Genomic DNA, 20,839 nt, shown 5'->3' with positions numbered 1-20,839 from the left:
CCTAGTCCCTTTAACTGGAGATGCCGGGGATTGAACCTGGCACATTCTGCATGCTGAGCAGATGCTCTTCCACTGAGCCATGGCCCCTCCCCTAGCTCTTATGTTAATTTCTAGTGAGTTTAGTTGCACCCCCAAATAAGTTCTCATCTTTGGATTTGCTATGGCTGCATCAGTGCAGCAGGAGAAGCTGCAACGTGACACCATCATTGCCCAAATGTTACTTTCCCAGAACCATTGTGTGTGTGTAAAGTGCCGTCAAGTCACAGCGACCCCTTTTTGGGGTTTTCATGGCAAGAACTAACAGAGGTGGTTTGCCAGTGCCTTCCTTTGCACAGCAACCCTGGTATTCCTTGGTGGTCTCCCATCCAAATACTAACCAGGGCTGACCCCGCTTAGCTTCTGAGATCTGACAAGATCAGGCTAGCCTGGGCCATCCAGGTCAGGGCCTCAGAACCATTAGAAGAAGGTTATTACTTACTTCAAGGACCTTTTCTTCTTGAGCTGGAAGAAGTATGGTCTTTTGTAGGGAGGGAAAAGGGGGGTGAATAGTTTTATCAGGGAGAGGTGAATGCAGGGAGAGATAAGCTGCCGGCTTCATGATGCTGACCGGCATTCTCTCTCCTTAGACCTTTGCAGAATTCCCAGGTGATGAAGAAGGCTCTTCCCGGAAAGAATCAATGGTAGCAGAAGCAGACCTGGCCGCAGTGTTCCACCGTATTCTGGAGGAACAGGGACGCCACACGGCCCCTCCCAAGCAGGAGTTCAGCACAGAGGTTCAAGCAGCAGTGAATACACGTACTAGAAGCCTGGAAAGAACCCCAAAGCCTGGTAAGTGGTGACCAGATCATAGGCTGTATTTGGCAAAACACCTGAGGAGATATTTAATAAATGGCTTGTGTGTTCATCTGAAAAGTAACTTGCTCCACATCTCAGCTAATGCCTTTTGCGGTGGCTTCCAAATAAAACCCACAATTAACACAAATCAGAGATAGCAATTAAGAAGACATTCAAATATCATCCATAAAACCAGCTCTTATAAAGTTAAAGAAACCTATGCTTTAATTAAGTTGACGTATTATAATAATGACAAAAATATGGAAGAACTGGACGCTCGCTGGAATTTAACAATTTTAAGAATGGAAAAAACACTCCAATGTGTAAATCGCAAAGAGAGAGTGATGTAATAATCATGTGGATTTTAGATGTGGATTTTAGATAAATAGATAATTGGTTCACTGTTATGGGTATTTTAGTAATATTAGCAGCACAGTTTTAGTTACTTTTCAAGAACTTGTATTATGAGTATTTTAGTAATGTTATATTTCCATTTTCTTTTATTGTTATATTCTTGTTTTCTCTTAATAAAATAAAAAATACCCAGCTATTAAAAATATTAGTTGTTGAGACTAGAATCTAATATAGAATAAATGTTTTTTAAAAAATAACTAGTCGAGCAAAAGTTGGGCGAACAAAAAGAGTTTGGTATCCAAGTTTAATTAGACCTGTCAGGTAAAGGACGGTGGGGTGGGACCTCCATCAGAAAAACCTGTCACCAGAGAAAGGACCACCTCTTGGGTGGGCAGGGGCACCTGAAGAAAGACCTCTGTGGAAGATCAGAATTCTTTGGCAGGTCCACAGGAGTAAGTGGTCCTCATCCCAGACAAAGTTCTAAAAGTCATGGACCACTCAACAGAGACACAGTCTTAGGAACCAAATCCTACAACAGACCTATCACTCCAGTCTTGGTCTGTCTACTCTGGCTCCCAATCTGTTTCTGGGCACAATTCAAGGTGCTGGTGTTGACCTTTAAAGCCCTGTATGCTTTGGGACCAACATACCGGAAGGACCATTGGGGTCATCTTCTGAGGCCATGGTTCGGGTGTCCCCACCATCTTAGATTAGGCAGATGACAACCTGCGAAGGTCCTTCTGAGTCACGGAAGTCTACTGAACAAGGGAGCCAATAACAGCATACTGCTGGAGCGGGAAGGGCCTTGGCTCAGACCGGCAGCGGCTCTCCAGGGTCTCAGGCAGAGGTCTTTCACATCACCTACTTGCCTGGTCCCTTTAATTGGAGATGCCGGGGATTGAACCTGGGACCTTCTGCATGTCGACCAGATGCTCTACAAATGGAGCCACAGACACCCCCCCCCCTTTGCTCTAGCAAGGTCAGTATTATCTACTCAGACCAGCAGCAGCTCTTCAGGGTCTCAGGTAGAGGTCTTTCCCATCACCTACTTGCCTAGTCCATTTAATTGGAGATGCCAGAGATAGATAGCTGGAGATAAGTTTCACTTGTGTCCCCCCACCCCATTCAGTCAGAATGATACAGTTGCTGGAACAATTTCACCACCTCAGGAGCTGTATGTTTCAAAGACTCTTCTTTATTTGGGGACAGAGAGAGATTCTTGTCTCTCCCCTTCTTCTCAAGCAAAATGCTTCAGGTTACTTGAGTTGCCAGGTCTTCCTTTTCCACCAGTGGGAGCTTCAGTGTGTGTGTGTGTGTGTGTGTGCTAATTAAAAACAGTCTCTTTCGAGTTTACTCTGGAAGCAATGGGGACACTCTAGCATGTCCCTCAAAAAACTCTATGAAAATGGTAGAGTTTTTAGAGGAATGTGCTAGAATGTCCCCATTGCTTCATTGTTTATCCTGGAAGTGATGGGAATGTTCTAGCACATTCCCCCCAAAACTCTATGGTTTCCATAGAGGGTTTTTTTTAGGGATGTGCTAGAGCATTGCCATTGCTTCTGGGGTAAATCCGGAAAGGACATTATTGGGCAGATCGCCCACCCCCCCTTAAGCTAGCCTGCTTCTGCCCACTGGCTAGTTTATGGGCAGCAGGCAGGCCTGTTAATCCCACTATTAACAGTCACCTGGCAACCCTACAGGTCACAATTTACAATGCTGGAGGAGCGGCTTCAACTGACCCAGGAGGTTGTCATGGTCTCACTAAAGAAAGCGATTGTTCTGTTTTGTGTTTTATTCTATATGGGGAGGGAGGCAAACCATTTTTATTTGACCGAGGGAAGCTTTCTGACCTTCTGAGAAACCCTGACCTCTGGCCTACCCTTCCTTGGCACTCCTTGTCTTCCGAAATTTTACCCTCAGGTCATTGTATCAAAGCACATCCAAATCGATTTACAAGCAGAGGCCTGCAATCTCTGTGGCCATCAGTCGCTGGTACTGAATGATCCACATTGATTAGGCCTATTCAGCTCTACACAGGACGTCATGCATCAGAGCACGCCTCCCACCGTGTTCCTGTTTTTCCATTGTTCGCCAGAGGTACTCATTTTGAGTGAACTTGTCATTGTTAAATTTTCTGTGCAAATTTCTCTTTACAAAAGATCTCAGGCCAATTACCCTCACAAGTCTTTCCTGTGTAATAGGATTCAGTCCTTTACAGGGACTATAAATACCTAGCAAATGAGATTATCGGAAACCAAATTATCCCTAATGTGGTTTCTTCCTACCAAGATGATGAAAAAAGCGCATCGTGCAGAGATTAGACATCAGCGGTCCTTCAAATGTTATTCGAGGTGTTCTTAATTTGTCGGAAGGCTTTACTTACACTCAGTAGATTCCACCTGGTTTAAAAGCTAGATGCAAACCACAGTTGAAGTACTTTAGAAGATACAGAGCTAGAGCTCTAGAAGGGGTTTCAGAAGCCTTCCCAGAGGGAGGGGCCGTAGCTTAGTGGTAGAGCATCTGCTTGGCATGCAGAAGGTCCCAGGTTCAATCCCCAACATCTCCAGTTAAAGGGGCTAGGCGAGTAGGTGATGTGAAAGTCCTCCACCTGAGACCCTGGAGAGCCGCTGCCGGTCTGAGTAGACAATGCTGACTTTGATGGACCGAGGGTCTGATTCAGTATAAGGCAGCTTCATGTGTTCATGTGTTCAGTTCAGCGACTGAGGCTCGAATGGTAGTACCATAGAGAAGGCCCTGCTAAAAGAGCTTCAACAACTGTGTGGTGCCACATCCATTCCTGTCACACCAGACTGAACAGTTGCCTCTCAACAAAGGATATTTGTGGCAGATGGTTGGGGAGGAACCATAGCTCTGTTGTTAGAGCAGATGCTTCGCTTGCAGAATGTTCCATGCTCCATCCCTGGTATCTCCACTGAAAGGGCTGGGAAAGAACTGGAAGAACTCCTTGAGGAAGGGGTATCTGGACCCATCTGAAACAGCTGCCTGTGTTCAAAGCCTTCTCAGATTTTCAGGAAGGTGTTGCCTTTCCTATGAATGCCTGTGGTTTACTTCATTCCAACTCATATGGCTGCGCTGCTCTGCTCCCAAGGGCTAGTTTGAGAATAATGTAATTTTCATTTATATCCCATTAAAGGGGTTTGAATAGCATTTGAACTGGGAAGATCGTAATTTGCTTGCCTAGAATCATAGAGTTGGAAGGGGCCATACAGGCCATCTAGTCCAACCCCCTGCTTAATTCAGGATCAGCTTATAGCATCCCTGACAAGTGCTTGTCCAGCCTCTGCTTAAAAACTGCCACTGAGTGGGAGCTCACCACCTTCCTCGGTAGCTGATTCCACTGTCAAACAACTCTTACTGTAAAAAAATTTCCCCCTAATATCCAGCCATCCCTTTTGATGTTGGCTTGACTGAGTTCAAAGATACGTGCAAAACAATCTGTGTCAGTAACCAAGCAGCGTCTACATTAGGCTGCCTTGTTTCTTGTGATCCCTCTGCCCTTTGCAGTTGATTTGCTTCATACTTTGATATCGTCCCTTGTCTACAGGTCAGAAGCCAAAAGCAAGTTCCCAAATGTCCGTAAAAGACACTTCGAGATGTTTGCACCTCATATGGTCCCTTAAATTTATTCTGTTTCCAAAGGTACCCCGTGGAATGGACTGAACCAGTCCCAGTACTCAGCTGACATGGACACTTCTGATGAAGATGTGAAGGGAGCCCCCAAATTCCTGGCCCATCAGCTGCACCACACCAGACGCAGGAGCCGAGCTTCATCCCAGGAGAACATATATCCCTCTGGAAATCAGGTACATAAGGGATAAGGTGCCTTCCTGATAATGTCTCTCACATTCTGTCACCTTGGAAGCTTGAGTCCTAGAAGTGAGGGTACCTGTGGTCTATAATCTAGTATTACTTTTGGTGATGGCACAGAGAAACTCAGATTGAGAGTGAGAAGTTGGAACTGTAAGAGGTCCAGTATTTGCAAGAGAAGCGTTTGGAACAGATATTACTCAGTGTTCTGGTTGCAGAGGGAATACGTGATACAAAACAGGCCAAGTTGTCATCTCTTCCTTTTGAGTTTTCACAGAGCTCTTATCTGAACAGGATCAAAAAGTATCTGCTTCTCAGCAACATACGGAGCGAACAGTGAGGCCCTTCTAGCCAAGAACTGGATGATAAAATCGTGTATGCATGATATAGTTCCCTCATTGACATAAGTTTAAGGGGAGATGCTTGATTCCAAACCGAAGAGGTTGAGCTGAAGATTGCTAAAATTACAAATATATAAATTTTAATAAGGTGTACATTCAAGTTAAAAACATAGGCCTCTAGCATAGGCAAGACTTTTAAATTCAATGTATACAAACATGAACACCTGCGATGTACAATCTAATATTGACCAAAGTAGGATCCAAAAAAGGACCAGACGCGTATCGGACTAAGAAGGCCTTCCTCAGTGGTCAGTAATATAGTTATAATTTAGCACACATCCTGATAATATAATTGTATTATAAATGTAAATTTGTCGTCTCTGCAAATGCATGCATTTCAATTCCAAAGGACTGTAAAAGTTAACCTTGTTTTGGGGACCAAGGATAGCAACTCATATTGATGAACTGGGTGGGTGGCTTTTAATCTGATCCCAGGATTTCACATTGTTGTCCTCCTAGGTAAAGGAGAGCACGCTTTGCTCCTCTGAATTCTTTTGTAAAACTTCTTAGACATTGTTCAGTGTCTCCTAGAAGTTATACAATGTTTAATTTTTTTCTGCCTACCAATAAGCAATAGCCTAAGAGGTTCACACAATGCATAGTTAAATTGTGGAACTCCCTGCCCCAGGATGTGGTGATGGCTGCCAACTTGGAAGGCTTTAAGAGGGGAGTGGACATGTTCATGGAGGAGAGGACTATCCATGGCTACCAGTCCAAAATGGATGCTAGTCATGAATGCATAGCTGTTCTCTCCAGGATCAGAGGAGCATGCCTATTATCTTAGGTGCTGTGGAGCACAGGCAGGTTGGTGCTGCTGCAGTCGTCTTGTTTGTGGGCTTCCTAGAGGCACCTGGTTGGCCACTGTGTGCACAGACTGCTGGACTTGATGGACCTTGGTCTGATCCAGCATGGCCTTTCTTATGTTCTTATGTCCCCTTACCCCATATTAGAATAGTGCTCCATCAAAATCAATCCTGATTGTATATAAAAGCCGGGAATGCAAAACATGCCCTTTCTTTATGGAAATGTTATTAATTTTGATAGTCAACTATCAGGGCCCAATTCAACCTAATGTTCCCACTGAATCTTCTTCATTTGTTTGATTCATTTGTTTGACTTTACTCATCCATGTTCTTTCCAGGTTCTGCTAATTAATCTAGAGAGACTTGTTCACTGTCTGCCCTGCCCATGGTCTCTTTACATTCAAAATAAGACCCCTTTGGTCTGAGGGTCAGAAAGGCAGTGGAGACATCTGGCTGGCACTACTTGGGTGGCAGGAAATGGGATGGTATCACTCATTTCGCCTCTGTGATTAAACAATTTGTCCAGTGCTGTCTATGTTCTAGCGTGAAACAGAAGTATTCTGTTTGGATCTTGCTTCTGCTTCCCCTGAGAATGAAGCAGGCCAGAGCTCTTCATCTGTACTGGACCTTGGCAGAACCAGTGAACACAACGCAACCAATAGTGAAGGACAGACCCTGTTCCTTCTGTTCCTTTTCTCACAGAGAAACACACTGTCACTGTTTTATCTTTCCAGTTTATCAGTCCAGCTTTTTTTCTCTTCAGCAACAATAGACTCATTCTATTTTTTCCCTGCTGCGTGGCTTGTTAACAGAAATTCCCACCTTTAGAAAACCATCGCTTTCATAGCCTTTCACTGTTTTCTGTTGATTACCCTATGGCTCCGTCTGGAAACTAGACTCACTAGTCCCTTGGATAAGAGAAAATCAAAGTCTCTTCTGCTTCATTCCTCCTCCAAGTGTCCGAGGCCCTTGGTCACAATGACATCTCACTTTTCAGTGGTACAAAATGTTTGATGGATGCACGTAGACCCCCACGCCTTTTTAGGGTAGGGAAAAGGAGTTTCATCCTCTCTCCTTCCTCAGAGGTTACACGTCAGTCAGTCTTTATTATGGCCCACAGGCCACTCAGAAGCAGAAAAAACCCCACTATTATAGAGTTAATTACCTACATAAAATCTCAGCATACTTCTTTCATCCTAGTATATCTTACAGTTTAAGGGTTAGAATGTGAGTAGATTATTCAGAGAACATTCTCTAAGGCCGTATTTTAAGAAGAAAACAGAAACTTAGCTACAGATACAGTAGTGCTTTGGTCAGCCCCAACCAATAAGATTTTAAGAGTCTTCTGCTCAGAGTATTTATTTATTTAATCATACTTATAGCCTGCCCGCCCACCCACCAGTCAGAGCTCAAGGCAGCTTGCATCATAAAATTCAGCAATAATTAATAAAACAGAGGGGACGCAGCATAATTTAAAAATCCCAGTAAGGTCCCAATAAAACAACCAAAAAACTGAAGGACGATGGCACCTCAAAAAGATTTCCATCCCATTCTGAAGATGTCATACAATTAAAATCTAAGCAGTAATTTGGGGTCTAAAATAAACCATAGATGATAGTTAGGGAGGCTAGCTAGAAAACTAGGCAAAGGAAACAGGAGGGGGGTTCAGGACTCAAGCCAGCATTTGTTCTTACAGTCCCTACATAGCAGTCTCTGTGCTCAAACATAAGCTTGGCGGAACATGTCTGTCTTGCCAGCCCTTTGAACCTGGGCCAGATCTTTCAAGGCCTTGGACAGAGAGTTCCACCAGGTAGGGGCCACAGCCGCAAAGGCTGTGTCCCTAGTTAAGGACAGCCAGATAGACTTTGGGCCAAGGGCCACCGGGAGGCTGTCAGAAGATGAACGTAAAGTTCTCGGGGGTGGGGATGTGTATCGGGGGAGGCAGTCCCGTAAATACTAGGGTCCCAGACTGTTTAGGGCTTTAAAGGTAAGCACCAGCACCTTGAACTGCATCCAGAAATCAACCTGGAGCCAATGCAGCGGCTGGAGCACAGGATGTATATGCACCCTCCAAGGAGTCCTTGTGAGAACCTGTATAGCTACATTTTGGACCAGTTGTAGCTTCCGGAGCAGTCTCAAGGGCAGCCCTACGTAAAGCGAGTTACAGCAGTCTAGTCTGGAAGTGACGGTTGCATAGATCACTGTGGCTAGATCGGGGCGGGGCAGGTAAGGCATAGGTTTCTGGGCCCAGCGAAGGACAGCCACACTGGTGACTTGGGTCTCCAAGGAAAGGGAGGCATCCAGAGTCACACCCAATCTGACAGAGGAGGATGGAACCAGTTGTACTCCATCAAGAGTTGGGAGTTGCTTTGCCTGATCTGTTTCTTTATGACCCAGCTATAGGACTTCCGTCTTTGATGGATTTAGTTTCAATCGGCTCTGCTTTAACCACCTCACCATAGCCTCCAGGCACTCGGCCAGGGTATCTGAAAAGTTTTTTGCCAACCAACACAGGTTCCAATAAACCCATCTTTGATGGATTTAGCTTGTCAGCTCTGCTTTAACCACCTCACCACAGCCTCCAGGCACTCGGCCGGGGTATCCAGGGTATCCAAAACGTTTTTCATCAACCAACACAGGTTCCAATAAATCCAAAGATTTCATGCCATCAAACAATGCCCCCCAAGAGGCAGTGCTTTATATCCAACCAAAGAGATGTAACAAGCAATGACCTAAGCACTTTGAAGTTATTTATGCTCAGAATCTCCTGTTATAAGAATCAGTCATCCTGATTATTTAGATTCTCGTTTCATACATTCCATTCACAACACAGTCCTGTGCAAGAAGCTGCCCCGTGTATCCAAACTGTCCGGGAGACCTTCATCCATTTGAATACATTTTCATTGGAGGTTGAGGCCAGCTTACTCCACTTGATAGTGCGGTAAGCAGAGTTATACTTGTCTAAATCCATTTAAGTCAATGCTAGTAAAGCCTTCATGAGAGGCAAGCTAATTGCCATAAATTCTAGAAAGAGGAAAGAGCCAGCGTGGTGTAGTGGTTAAGAGCGGTGGTTTGGAGTGGTGGACTCTGATCCGGACCACCGGGTTTGATTCCCCACGTCTCCACATGAGCGGCGGAGGCTAATCTGGTGAACTGGGTTTGTTTCCCCACTCCTACACGTGAAGCCAGCTGGGTGGCCTTAGGCTAGTCACCGCTCTCTTTGAGCTCTCTCAGCCCCACCTACCTCACAGGGTGTCTGTTGTGGGGAGGGGGAGGGAAGGTGATTGTGAGCCAGTTTGATTCTGCCTTAAGTGATAGAGAAAGTCGGCAGATAAAAACCAACTCCTCTTCGTCATCTTCTTTTTCAGCTTGCGGAAAGCACTCTGCCCGCAGAGTTGGTAGTTCCCCCTCCCGTGGCAGATCCCCAGTTTGTCCCCACTCCATGGTATTCCTGAGGGTCCACCGATCCCTGAGGGTCATGATTGGGGGGGCAGCAAGACAGGAAAGCTCCCTTCCCATAATGCAGGCTCTGCTCGCACAACTAGGATCCACTTCAGTAGGGTTTTAATATTTAAATATTGCTCTTAGATATGAGGAATTCTAACGTGACAATATAACGGCATTGAGCATTTTATAAAATGGGTTGTACTCTTACGATATATAGGCTCATAAAAAGTCAAGGAACGAAGTGTTTTGGTTCTGAGTGCTGGGAGTCTGATTTCACCGTGTCCTTGTTAAGCCTCAAAAATTGGGATTTATGAGGAAAGAACCAATCCTACTTTAGCGGTAGAGACTCAGCTACGAATGTCTAAAGGGTTGGGCTGAGGTAAGAAGGTAATCCAATTGTTACGGTAACATAAACGGCTCGTTCTTTGCAGTTGCGCTGGCGTCTAAGTGTGTGGAACTGCATCATTCCCGCTTCACGCATAGTCTAACTATGTGGTATTCTGACTCCCAGTTTCTATGTCTTTCTCTTGACTTATACAGGGCTTCTGGGATTTGAAGGGAAACAGAGCAAAGGGGGGATCTGGCTTTGATTTCGGTTAGAGCCATCCAAAACAAAAGTTCCAGCCCACAGAAAGTTAATGCTGTTTTTGAAATTTGTTCTTGCTCCAAAGAAGAATCAGAATATCAAAGGTTCTGCACAAGTTAGGGTTGCCAGCTCCGGGTTGGGAAATACCGGGAGATGTTGGGGGCAGAGCCTGAGGAGGGCGGGATTTGGGGAGGGGAGGGACTTCAATGCCATAGAATCCAATTGCCAAAGTGGCCATTTTCTCCAGGGGAACTTATCTCTGTTGGCTGGAGATCAGCCCCTAGGCTGATTTAACATTATGCTAGAAAAAGAGCTGCCATATGTATAAATGCTGTCTTTGCTCCCCCATGTGTAAGGACACAAATCGTAAATGTTCACCTCTCTTCTTTCAGATACCCTTTAACGGAGCCTTTTCCTTGCCAGACTATTTCTGCTGGTTAGAAATCCATAAATTTAGGCGAGCTTTTTTATTGGCGAAGTGTAATACCTTAGATTCAGCCGAGATGCAAAGGAAATACAATAAAATTATCGCAGAAGAATGCAAATATCCATTTTGTCCGGATCATGTAGACTCCCTAGCCCACCCTGTTTTAGTATGTTCGCAAAATAATATTTCATGAAAGAAATATATCACTCCCTGAATAAAACAGCTAATCTGAGAAGCAGATACTGCATTATCTGCTATCAAGTAGATCGGTGAATTGCCTGAGAAACATAGCAACGTTTCTCTTTATAGAAATTAATTTTATATTCCCCTTAAGTTTGAAATGGCATATTAATAGGTAATTGCTGTTAAATGTACGGAAAGGAAAGCACCCCCATGTAAAAACATAATGCAAATTTAAAAAAACAACACACCCATACTCTGGTGTGCTAGTGTTCTACTTCCAGAGAATTATTTTCTTCTAAGCCACCAGGTCATTGAAAAATGTGATAATCCCCTTGGAGTCTGTTCAACCACCGCATTCTGCCGGATGTGTAGACCAGGCTGTATACTCAATGATTACTGACTGGTTCTGTTAAAAGAAGTGGGAACCAATTGACGTAATGGGATTTCCCATCATCATTGGTAAAATTCATGCTTGTCCCTTATCCCAGGCATATTGGGTGACGCCTTCACAGGTGGCGGTTTACAAGGGTGTTCCCTCTCTCCATAACTTTTCATTCAGATTTCAAGTAATGAGAAATGCAGTGAAATGTATGCATCCTGTAGGTTCAGCCTTCCTACTCGGCATATTTCGTAACTTCATTGTTGATCCCTTCCCTTCCCCTTTGGAATTTGGAAGGAATGTGACCAGGAGTTCCCTCTTTCCATTACTTTATTCTCCTCTTAAACTGCTCCTGAAAAAATCGCTATCAGTTATAAGATTCGATCCTATAAAATGTAGCATGTGTTTTCCCTGTTTTGAAGGTGGTGCTAGTGAGGATATGTTGGCCTATTCAACATTGTGGAGACCAACTTCGATGCAGTTTGTTATTCTAGCAGTCTCTGTCTGAAAGGCTTAACCCCAGAATAATGTGTTTTACACTTTTAAAATTATTTTTAATTCCCTGGTCTATCAAATGCAGAGATCCTCTGTCCAGGTCTGCTTTATTTTTATTTATTTTTTGAAGAAAACCATGGGAGGATTGGAACTCTGCATCCATGCGCCTTAAAACAGGCACACAGACTTTTCACACATTTCCCTGGAGTCAGGTTACGGTTTTCATTTTATAAAAATTAAGTTCCTCACCTTTGTATTGTGAACCTGAAAATGTTGTATGCCAGCATGGTGCAGTGGTTAACAGTGGTGGTTTGGAGCGGTGGACTCTGATCTGGAGAACCGGGTTTGATTCCCCATTCCTCCACATGAAGCCAGATGGGTGACCTTGGGCTAGTCACAGCTCTCTTAGAGCTCTCTCAGCCCCACCTACCTCACAGGGTGTCTGTTGTGGGGAGGGGATTGTAAGCCGGTTTGATTCTTCCTTAAGTGATAAAGTCGGCATATAAAATCCAACTCTTCTTCTATTATTTGCCTCATTTATTGCCACAGCAACTACTTAGTCTGTGCCTTTTCCCATTTTGTAAGTGGAGAAAAGGTTTTAAAATATAAGTTTATTACATCATCCCCTGCACCCAACTTAATTGATTTTCTGTCAGTCCACACAGGCAGACTTAAAGCCACATGAAAAGAACCGAAATTTCTCATTTTTAAAAAATGAATCCACTTATTCTAATCTAGGCTTGCTTGTTATCTTTCAGTGGTTAAAATTTTCATTGCTTTTCATTTTTACTGTGGTGGTTGGAATTGGGGATCTGGTGTGTTCTGACCTCTCGGCGGGATGGCAGAGGTGGTGGGAACTGCTCTTTGTTTCTGTCTGCCCTTGTGCTCAATCTGTTGTGTGGCGGTGGTGGTGGCTTTTGTACTTTGCTCTCTTCTCTCCTCTCTGCCTTAGATTCTGGAGCTCAGCAAACGCATGTCAGCTATTGAACGCATGCTGAACCGTCTTGAGGGAAAGATCCTGGTTCACCCAGAAGAGGTAAAATGAGGAATGGAGACTTCTTTCAGAGGGAGGAAAAACCTGTAGTGTCTAAAACCTGTAGAGTCTAAATATTTCATCGAAAGAAATGCCTCTAAATGTCCTGGCCATCAGCAAACAGTGGCTATAGCTTGTTTTAAAAATGGGAAGGCGACTTTAATTGCCAAAAGGAATTAATATTTCCATCATCTATGACTCTTTACACACACATCTGTTTGAGTGATGGTTCCATCCTTACACTGAAGAGAAGAAAACCAAGATCTATGGGCTCCAAGTAGGGTTGCCAGCAAAATAGTGACACGGAGAAGTTGCACAAGAGAGAGAAGAAAGAGCTCGTTTCTCTTCTCTCCCCTCCAAACTAGGCAGTAACAGAAGTGACACTTTCAAACTCTGCACTGCAACAGGGAGAAGAGAAAGAGCTTCCCCCCCCCCAAAAAAAACCCCTGGCTATATGCTCTCTGTTTCTCTGACAGTCACGGTTGGGCCAGTCACAGTTCTCTGAGAACTCCCTCAGTCCACGCAGAGGCAGGCAATGGCAAACCACCCCGAACATCTCTTGTCTTGAAAACCCTATGGGTTTGCTATAAGTCAGCTGTGACTTGACAGCATGTATACACACAGTCACGTTTAGAATTTCATCTTTTTGTAACTCCATTAATTGCAGCTTCTGTGCTATCTGAATTCAGCCTTACTTCACCTGTTGAAGTAGAAAAGGGCAAGAGTCCAGTAGCACCTTAAAGACTAACAAAAATATTTTCTGGTAGGGTACCAGAAAATATTTTTGTTAGTCTTTAAGGTGCTACTGGACTCTTGCCCTTTTCTGCTACTGCAGACAGACTAACACGGCTACCCACTGTGAATTATCTTCACCTGTTGAAGAATTCGAAATAATTGGATGACCCCACTAGATCACAAGAGGTCAAATGCGACTTATTTTTCTCCTGCCAGGCTTCTGCTCCTGAAGCCCAAACTGATCCCAGAGTAGAAGAGCAGGAATTGAAAAGGAAACTGGAAGAATTGGCAAGTAACATCAGTGACAAAGGTGATTCCTCTGAAGAAGAAGAGGGAAAGAAAAAGGAGGAGCCCAGACCAGAAATGAGTTCATCCAGTGATGATCTGCTTACTGGCTCAAAGAAGGTATTGCCTTTCCCTGCATTCTGCCTTCTTTTCTCTCTCTTTGTTACTTCTGACTGAAAGTATATTCAGACATTTGAGCATGTGGGCTGTATAGTGGAGCCAGCTGGCTGGTGGCCGTCGCGGGGGCCTTTTAGATTCGGCCTCAGTTGGCCTAACGGTGCCTTCTGCAGGGGGTGAATTCCATCACTGAGGAAATTATCCACAAGACAGTTAGTAGGGTTGCCAACCTCCAGGTGGTGGCTGGAGATCTCCTGCTATTACATCTGATCTGTAGGCGACCGAGACCAGTTTATCTAAAGAAAATGGCCACTTTGGCAATCGGCCTCTATGGGATTGAAGTCCCTCCCCTCTCCAAATCCCGCCCTCCTCAGACTCCACCCCCCAAAAAAAAATCTCCAGGTATTTCCCAACGCAGAGCTGGCAACCCTAACAGTTAGTCTGGCTGGGCCATCATATGCAATTATATGATGCGATTATATTCGAGTCACCTTGTGGAAAATAGGTTGTGTGTGAAACTTAGGGTCGCCAACCTCCAGGCTGGGCCTGGAGTTCTCCCTGAATTACAACTGCTCTCCAGATTGCAGAGGCCAGTCCCCCTGAAGAAAATGGTAGCTTTGGAGGGTGGGCTGTATGATATACCATGGAGTCTATGAGAAGTGAAAGTCCCTCCCTAGCGATTTGCTGCCCCCAAATCTCTAAGAATTTCCCTAGCCAGAGTTGGCAACCCCTGATAATCTGGTTATCTAGTCTTAAAATAAAAATTTAAAAATATTTAGGCCACATTTGAAACTAGACAGACTTGCTTCCTGTTAGGATGTTTAATGTGACAATCAACTGCTTAATATGGAGATTTGAATCATGTAATGGAGACTAGTTAGCTATTTTTCACTCGAACTATTGGGCTTAATAGGGAGAAAACAGCATTGATTTAGGTGGCCTCTCAATCCGTTAGTTGCAGCCATTTATCCATGCTCTGGTGGAAGACTTGCTGTTTCACCGACTAGATGTTATATTTCTGAGGGCATCTTGGCCATCTGGTCACTAGGGGTGTGGGGAAGGGGGAGGTAGTTGTGAATTTCCTGCATTGTGCAGAGGGTTGGACTTGATGGCCCTGGTGGTCCCTTCCAACTCCATGATTCTATGATTCTAAAAGGTCAAGGTGTTTTGCTTCTCTAGTAGAAGGACAGTTTACGTATTTACATAAATCTCTGTACCAACCAAAGAAAGTAACAGAGACGCACACCCATGGAGCTTTGCCTCCGCCTTCTTCCCATATGCAGAACTTCTTCCTTTTATAGGGCTTAGGGTTGTTTGCTTTGCCACCTTAATTCCAAGGAGCAAGTAGAGGCCGTCCCATACAACTTGACTTGTCCTCAGATCTGCTTGTGATGAAGGCCTGCTGAGATGGGTTAGCGGATAACTCTGCTATCCCAAGGGGACAAAGTCCATTGAACTTGGTGAGACTTAACTTCTGAGCAATGCGCGTGGGATCATGCTGCAAACTTTCTCAAGTTTAAGAGAAACCGACAATGGGTCTAGATCAGTGATGGCGAACCTTTTAGAGACTGAGTGCCCAAACTGCAACCCAAAACCCTCTTACATATCGCAAAGTGCCAACACGGCAATTTAACCTGAAGAATCTCCCTGAAGGAACCATGCAAAATAACAGCAGCGGGTTAGCTATGCACATGCTAATGGCTATGCAAACAGGAACAAAGGAGCAGGCGAGTGGGAGGGGTGGAGTTTCTCCTTTTGCTTCGAGACCGTGAATAGGCAGTTTTAAATTCGCATTTTAAAAAAGAGATTTTAGCGAACATCAAAACTGACCATGCATAAATGGCCAGGGTATCTGTTGTGGGGAGGGGAAGGTGATTGAAAGCCGGTTTGATTCTTCCTTAAGTGGTAGAGAAAGTCGGCATATAAAAACCAACTCTTCTTCAAAGTGAAACTTGACATTTGTAACTGAACCATCAGGAAAAGAGGTAAATGATTGGGGGAGAGACACCTGGCAACCCTAAGGCAAATATATGAAGCAAAACCTGCTCTATATTCAGAGGGTTCCGTCTGAAAAAAAACTCTGCAGGGGGGCTTATTGTTGAGTTCTGAGGATCTGGATGGGGAAAATGTGCATCTGAATGGCAAATCCAATGCAAAACCTCCCATTCATAAATGGCCAATAACCCCCCATGCTTGAATCAAACATTGCTTTCCCCACCCCCACCCCCGAGCCCCGACCTCCTCCTCGCCGCCCGCCTTGGCGCTGCCGGCCCTCGAGCGCGCATTCAAAACCCGGCCGCGCTGTGAGGGGAGGGGGAGGGTGGCGCTTTACCTCACACACCACCTCTCTTGTGTGTGTGTGTGGGGAATAAACCAGAAATGGGGCGGTGAGGAGAGGCTTCGTGGTCGACTTTTGGTGGGGGTGGAGCCTCCTCTGCCGGCACGCGGGTAAGTGGCTCGGGACGGGACCGAAAGTCCAGACGGGCGAGGCAGCGACGGATGGAAGAGGTGGAGAGAGAGCCAGCCCGCTTCCCGAGGGACGGGGCGAGGAACCGGCAAGCCGACAGAAGACGGAGCGCAGAGAAGCGGCAGCGCGCTGCCGCACCCCAGCTGTAGCCCCGCCGCCCGGTGGCGCCTGCGCCAGTCAGAGGACTTGGCTGGGGGCGTGGGGAGGAGGGCAGGATGTTTCAGCCCTCCATCTAGTCCCGCCCCCAAGACCTTATTAGGGCTGAAACATCCTGCCCTCCTCCCCACTCCCCCAGCCAAGTCCTCTGACTAGCGCAGGCGCCACCAGGCGGCGGGGCTACAGCTGGGGTGCGGCGGCGCGCCGCCGCGTCTCTGCGCTCCGTCTTCTGTCGGCTGTCGGCTTGCGGTTCCTCGCCCAGCCCCTCGGGAAGCGGGCTGGCTCTCTCTCCACCTCTTCCATCCGTCGCTGCCTCGCCCGTCTGGACTTTCGGTCCCGTCCCGGGCCACTTACCCGCGTGCCGGCAGAGGAGGCTACGCGTGCCAGGTCGGGCACGCGTGCCATAGGTCCGCCAACACGGGTCTAGATTAAAAAGCTCACTCCACCACAGCATCGAGAATATTAACCAACTGGGAATGAAAGAAGCCACGTGGGACTCATAGCATGCAAATAAAGGATGATTCACATTTTCAGCCTTGCCAGATCCATTATCCTTGGAGGGGAAGTAATTCTTCTCAAACTGAAAAGCATTTGCAGAACAAATTTATTTAGTGTGGTTTTTTTAAAATCCTGCCCCTTCCTCCAAGGAGCTTAGGGCGGTGTACATGGATCGCCTTTCATTTTATCCAGATGTTCTTTGGTGTTGCAAATCCACTGCTGGAAGCCCTTTCCACCTTTAAAAGTTAAAGGCAGTCCTCTGTGAAACCACCAGGTCATTACTGACCCATGGGGTGGCATCACATCACAACGTTTACTAGGCAAACTGTACTTACAGGGTGGTTTGCCATTGCCTTCCCCAGTCATAGAATCATAGAGTTGGAAGGGACCACCAGGGTCCTCTACTCCAACCCCATGCACAATGCATGAAATTCACAACTACCTCCCCCCACACACACACCCAGTGACCCCTACTCCATGTCCAGGAGATGGCCATGTTCACACTTTGCCCCCAGCAAGCTGGGTACTCCTTTTACCAACCTTGGAAGGATAGAAGCCTGAGTCAACCTTGAGCCGGCTACCTGAATCCAACTTCCGTCGGGATTGAACTCAGGTCGTGAGCATAGCTTTTGACTGCAGTACTGCAGCTTTACCACTCTACCCCATGGGGGCCACCTTTCAATGATGACTAATGAGCCATTTCCTGTCTTAATTCCAAGAGCCAACAAGCTTGCTTTGATAGCCTGTTTTCTGATTACAAAGCATGAAGTGGAGAGAGTGATCCAAATATAATTAAAAAGACAGAACAGCCGGTGCCTCTTTCCGCTGCTTCCGGGGCTCTCAGTGGCTGATGCTCGTCCTTTTGAGGTGGTCCATTAACACTAATCAGAGGTTTGCATTCCTTTGGGTGCCTAATGGCTTCTTTGTCAATATGTCCTCCCTTTTGTTGCTGTTCAGTTGAGCACCATGATGTATCTCTTAATGAACAGCCTGAGTGCCAAAGGACCCATCCTGAGCTAGGATGCCTGACTCTCTGTGTGTGAAGGGCTACTTTCATCTTCATCATAGAGGAAGCAGGAACTTTTTTCCCTTTTAAGGTTGATCATCTTGTGGATTGAGTCAAGGGGGGTGGAAGGGAAAGGTCTGTGAAGCAAAGTGACGAGTGGCTAGGTAGAGTGTCGTGATATTTGCAGCATGAGTTGATATTAGAAAGTTGAGTTGATACTAGAAACTTCCCCCAGTCTTCTTTGGAAATTGCTCGGCACCCTGCCCCATTTATACCTGGATTAAGTTAAAATTAATATTTTGGACTGGTGAAATGCCCCGCTTGTCATTTTTGGCAATGAGAGGCCTCCAGCCAAACATCATTGGCCCAAGCCTAGGCCTGTGGACTTCATAGACAAGAAGGGCCATGGTTGAGTGGTTAAGCATCTGTTCGGCATGTAGAAGATGCCAGGTTCAGTCCCCGGCAGTTCCAGTTAAAGGTAGCAGGTGATGTGAAAGACTTCTGCCTGAAACCCTGAAGACCTGCTGAGTAGACAATGCTGACCTTGACTGACCAAGAGTCTGATTCAGTATAAGGCAGCTTCATCATGCGTTCATTTGTGTTGTTCAACCTCAACAACATGAACTGAGTGTCAAGCTCAAGTTAGATGCACGTTGTACAGGTTGAGTATCCCTTATCCTGATTGCTTGGGACCAGAAGTAGTCCGTATTTCAGATCTTTCCGTATTTTGAAATATTTTGGAATTTTTGTGGATACATAATGAGACATCTGGGGGATGGGACCCCAGTCTAAACATGAAATTCATTTATATTTTATATATATATATATTATATATACATTATACACGTACCAGGAATGTAATTTTAAACAATATTTTAAATACTTTTGTGTACATTGAACTATCAGAAAGCAAACTGGCGTGCTGCTGAGGGCCGGTGAGTAATGCCTGCACTCCGGCTCAGAAGGTCTGGTTTTCAGATCAGTCCGGATATCAGATGTCCGCATAAGGGATTCTCAACCTGTACCCATTGCGCACAAGTCTCTAGTTGTGCACGGACCTAGTCCAGATCCATTTGTGACCAGAAATATAAGCTTGTGTGATTTGCTGCTCAGAGCCAAAACTGTTATGCTCTCTTACACCCAGAGAAAAGTCAGTCCGGCTGTTTCCTCATCCCTCCCTGCAAGTACCTAGGGATACCTCAAAGTATCATTGCTGACCTGCTATATGCAACCTTAATAGTAAGTAACTATCCTTTTGAAGAAGGAGAAGAGTTGGTTTTTATATGCCAACTTTCTCTACCACTGAAGGGAGACTCAAACTGGCTTAAAATCACCTCCCCTTCTCCTCCTTGCAACAGACACCCTGTGAGGTAGGTGGGGCTGAGAGAGTGTGACTAGCTCAAGGTCACCCAGCTAGCTTCATGTGTAGGAGTGGGGAAACAAATCCAGTTCACCAGATTAGCCTCCACCACTCATGTGGAGGAGTGGGGAAACCAACCTGGTTGTCCAGATCAGACTCCACCATTCCAAACCACCGCTCTTAACCACTACACCATGGTGGTTCTTTCTTTTGCATTGATGTAGGTCTATTTTAGGAAAGCTCTGGACCAACTTCATCAGGCACACTTGAAAGTATACAGTGTAAATAGAAGCCAGGTGAAAATTCATACAAAATCACGGCAACATGATTCGCTAGCCCCACCACAGCATGAAGAAACGTATCCCACTTACATCCCGCGCAACTCCTTAATTCAACAAGCAAATCAGACCCTTCCGAACAGCAGCACCATCCTGAGATTGAGCCAGAGTAGAGTTTAACAGTCTGGCAAAAATGTAGAGGAAGAAGAAGAAGAGTTGGTTTTTATATGCCGACTTCCTCTACCATTTAAGGAAGACTCAAACTGGCTTACAATCACCTTCCCTTCCCCTCCCCACAACAAACAGACACCCTGTGAGGTAGGTGGGGCTGAGAGAGTGTGACTAGCCCAAGGTCACCCAGCAGGCTTCATGTGGAGGAGTGGGGAAACAAATCCAGTCCACCAGATTAGCCTCCGCCGCTCAGTGGGGAATCAAACCAGGTGCTCCGGATCAGACTCTACCGCTCTAAACCACCACTCTTAACCACTACACCACGCTGGCTAATTATCACAAAGCCAAATGAAGAACAGCTGTGAGGAAAGCAGCAGTGCGTGGCTTCGGAGGTCACCACAGGATCCATACGCAGGTGCCGCAGGTACCCGCCCAAGCATTCATCTTTCCAGTAAGTGGCATGGATTTATAAGACGCCCCCCAGAAGAGCAGATACTGCAGAGGCAAAAGGAATCCACAGCCTGATGGAAAAGCCATCTAACCTCCACACTATTTATAAGAGTGGGAAGAAGCAACCATGTCGCCGCACTAGTATATTTGCAGAAAAGTTGAAACGAGAGACGGCAAATGCTTTTCTTTTGGGCCAGACAATTACGAATGCCTCAGAGATGTCACAATTGTTAAGATAGCTGTGGGGTTAAGAGAGACAAACAGATGTGGTGGAAATGGTCTGAACGCAGGCTTGCTGTCCTGGAAACAAATGCCCTGGAATGCATGTGTGTTCGAGCCGCTTTTACCACACACCAGAATGTTTTGTCTGCCGGCCCACATCTCTTTTCCCCTCTTAAAGAAGGGCCGCAGCCAATAGTGGCCATGGCGTATGAGCACAAACATTATCCAGTGGGACAGTGCTGCTCTCCCACGTCCGTTTCCACTTTGCTGGTAGGATTGCCGTGTGTTCCTAATTTTGGGGGGCCTAGTTGTGGCGAATTTTCT

At 45.8% G+C, this 20,839-nt stretch overlaps 1 protein-coding gene across 1 annotated transcript in view; it reads left to right on the top strand.

Moving 5' to 3' along the window:
• MLPH (melanophilin) overlaps positions 1-20,839 on the top strand; it is a 64,729-nt gene that overhangs the window by 25,994 nt on the left and 17,896 nt on the right. Inside the window, exons 7-10 of the mRNA XM_056856419.1 lie at positions 627-828; positions 4,849-5,012; positions 12,690-12,773; positions 13,722-13,910. Of these exons, the coding sequence (XP_056712397.1) occupies positions 627-828; positions 4,849-5,012; positions 12,690-12,773; positions 13,722-13,910 (639 nt within the window). The remainder of the gene's footprint in view (positions 1-626; positions 829-4,848; positions 5,013-12,689; positions 12,774-13,721; positions 13,911-20,839) is intronic.

This window comes from Euleptes europaea, chromosome 10 (genome assembly GCF_029931775.1).
Source record: "Euleptes europaea isolate rEulEur1 chromosome 10, rEulEur1.hap1, whole genome shotgun sequence".
NCBI lineage: Eukaryota > Metazoa > Chordata > Lepidosauria > Squamata > Sphaerodactylidae > Euleptes > Euleptes europaea.
The sequence above is the reverse complement of the archived record's forward strand: the minus strand, read 5'-3'. Positions and strand labels throughout refer to the sequence as shown.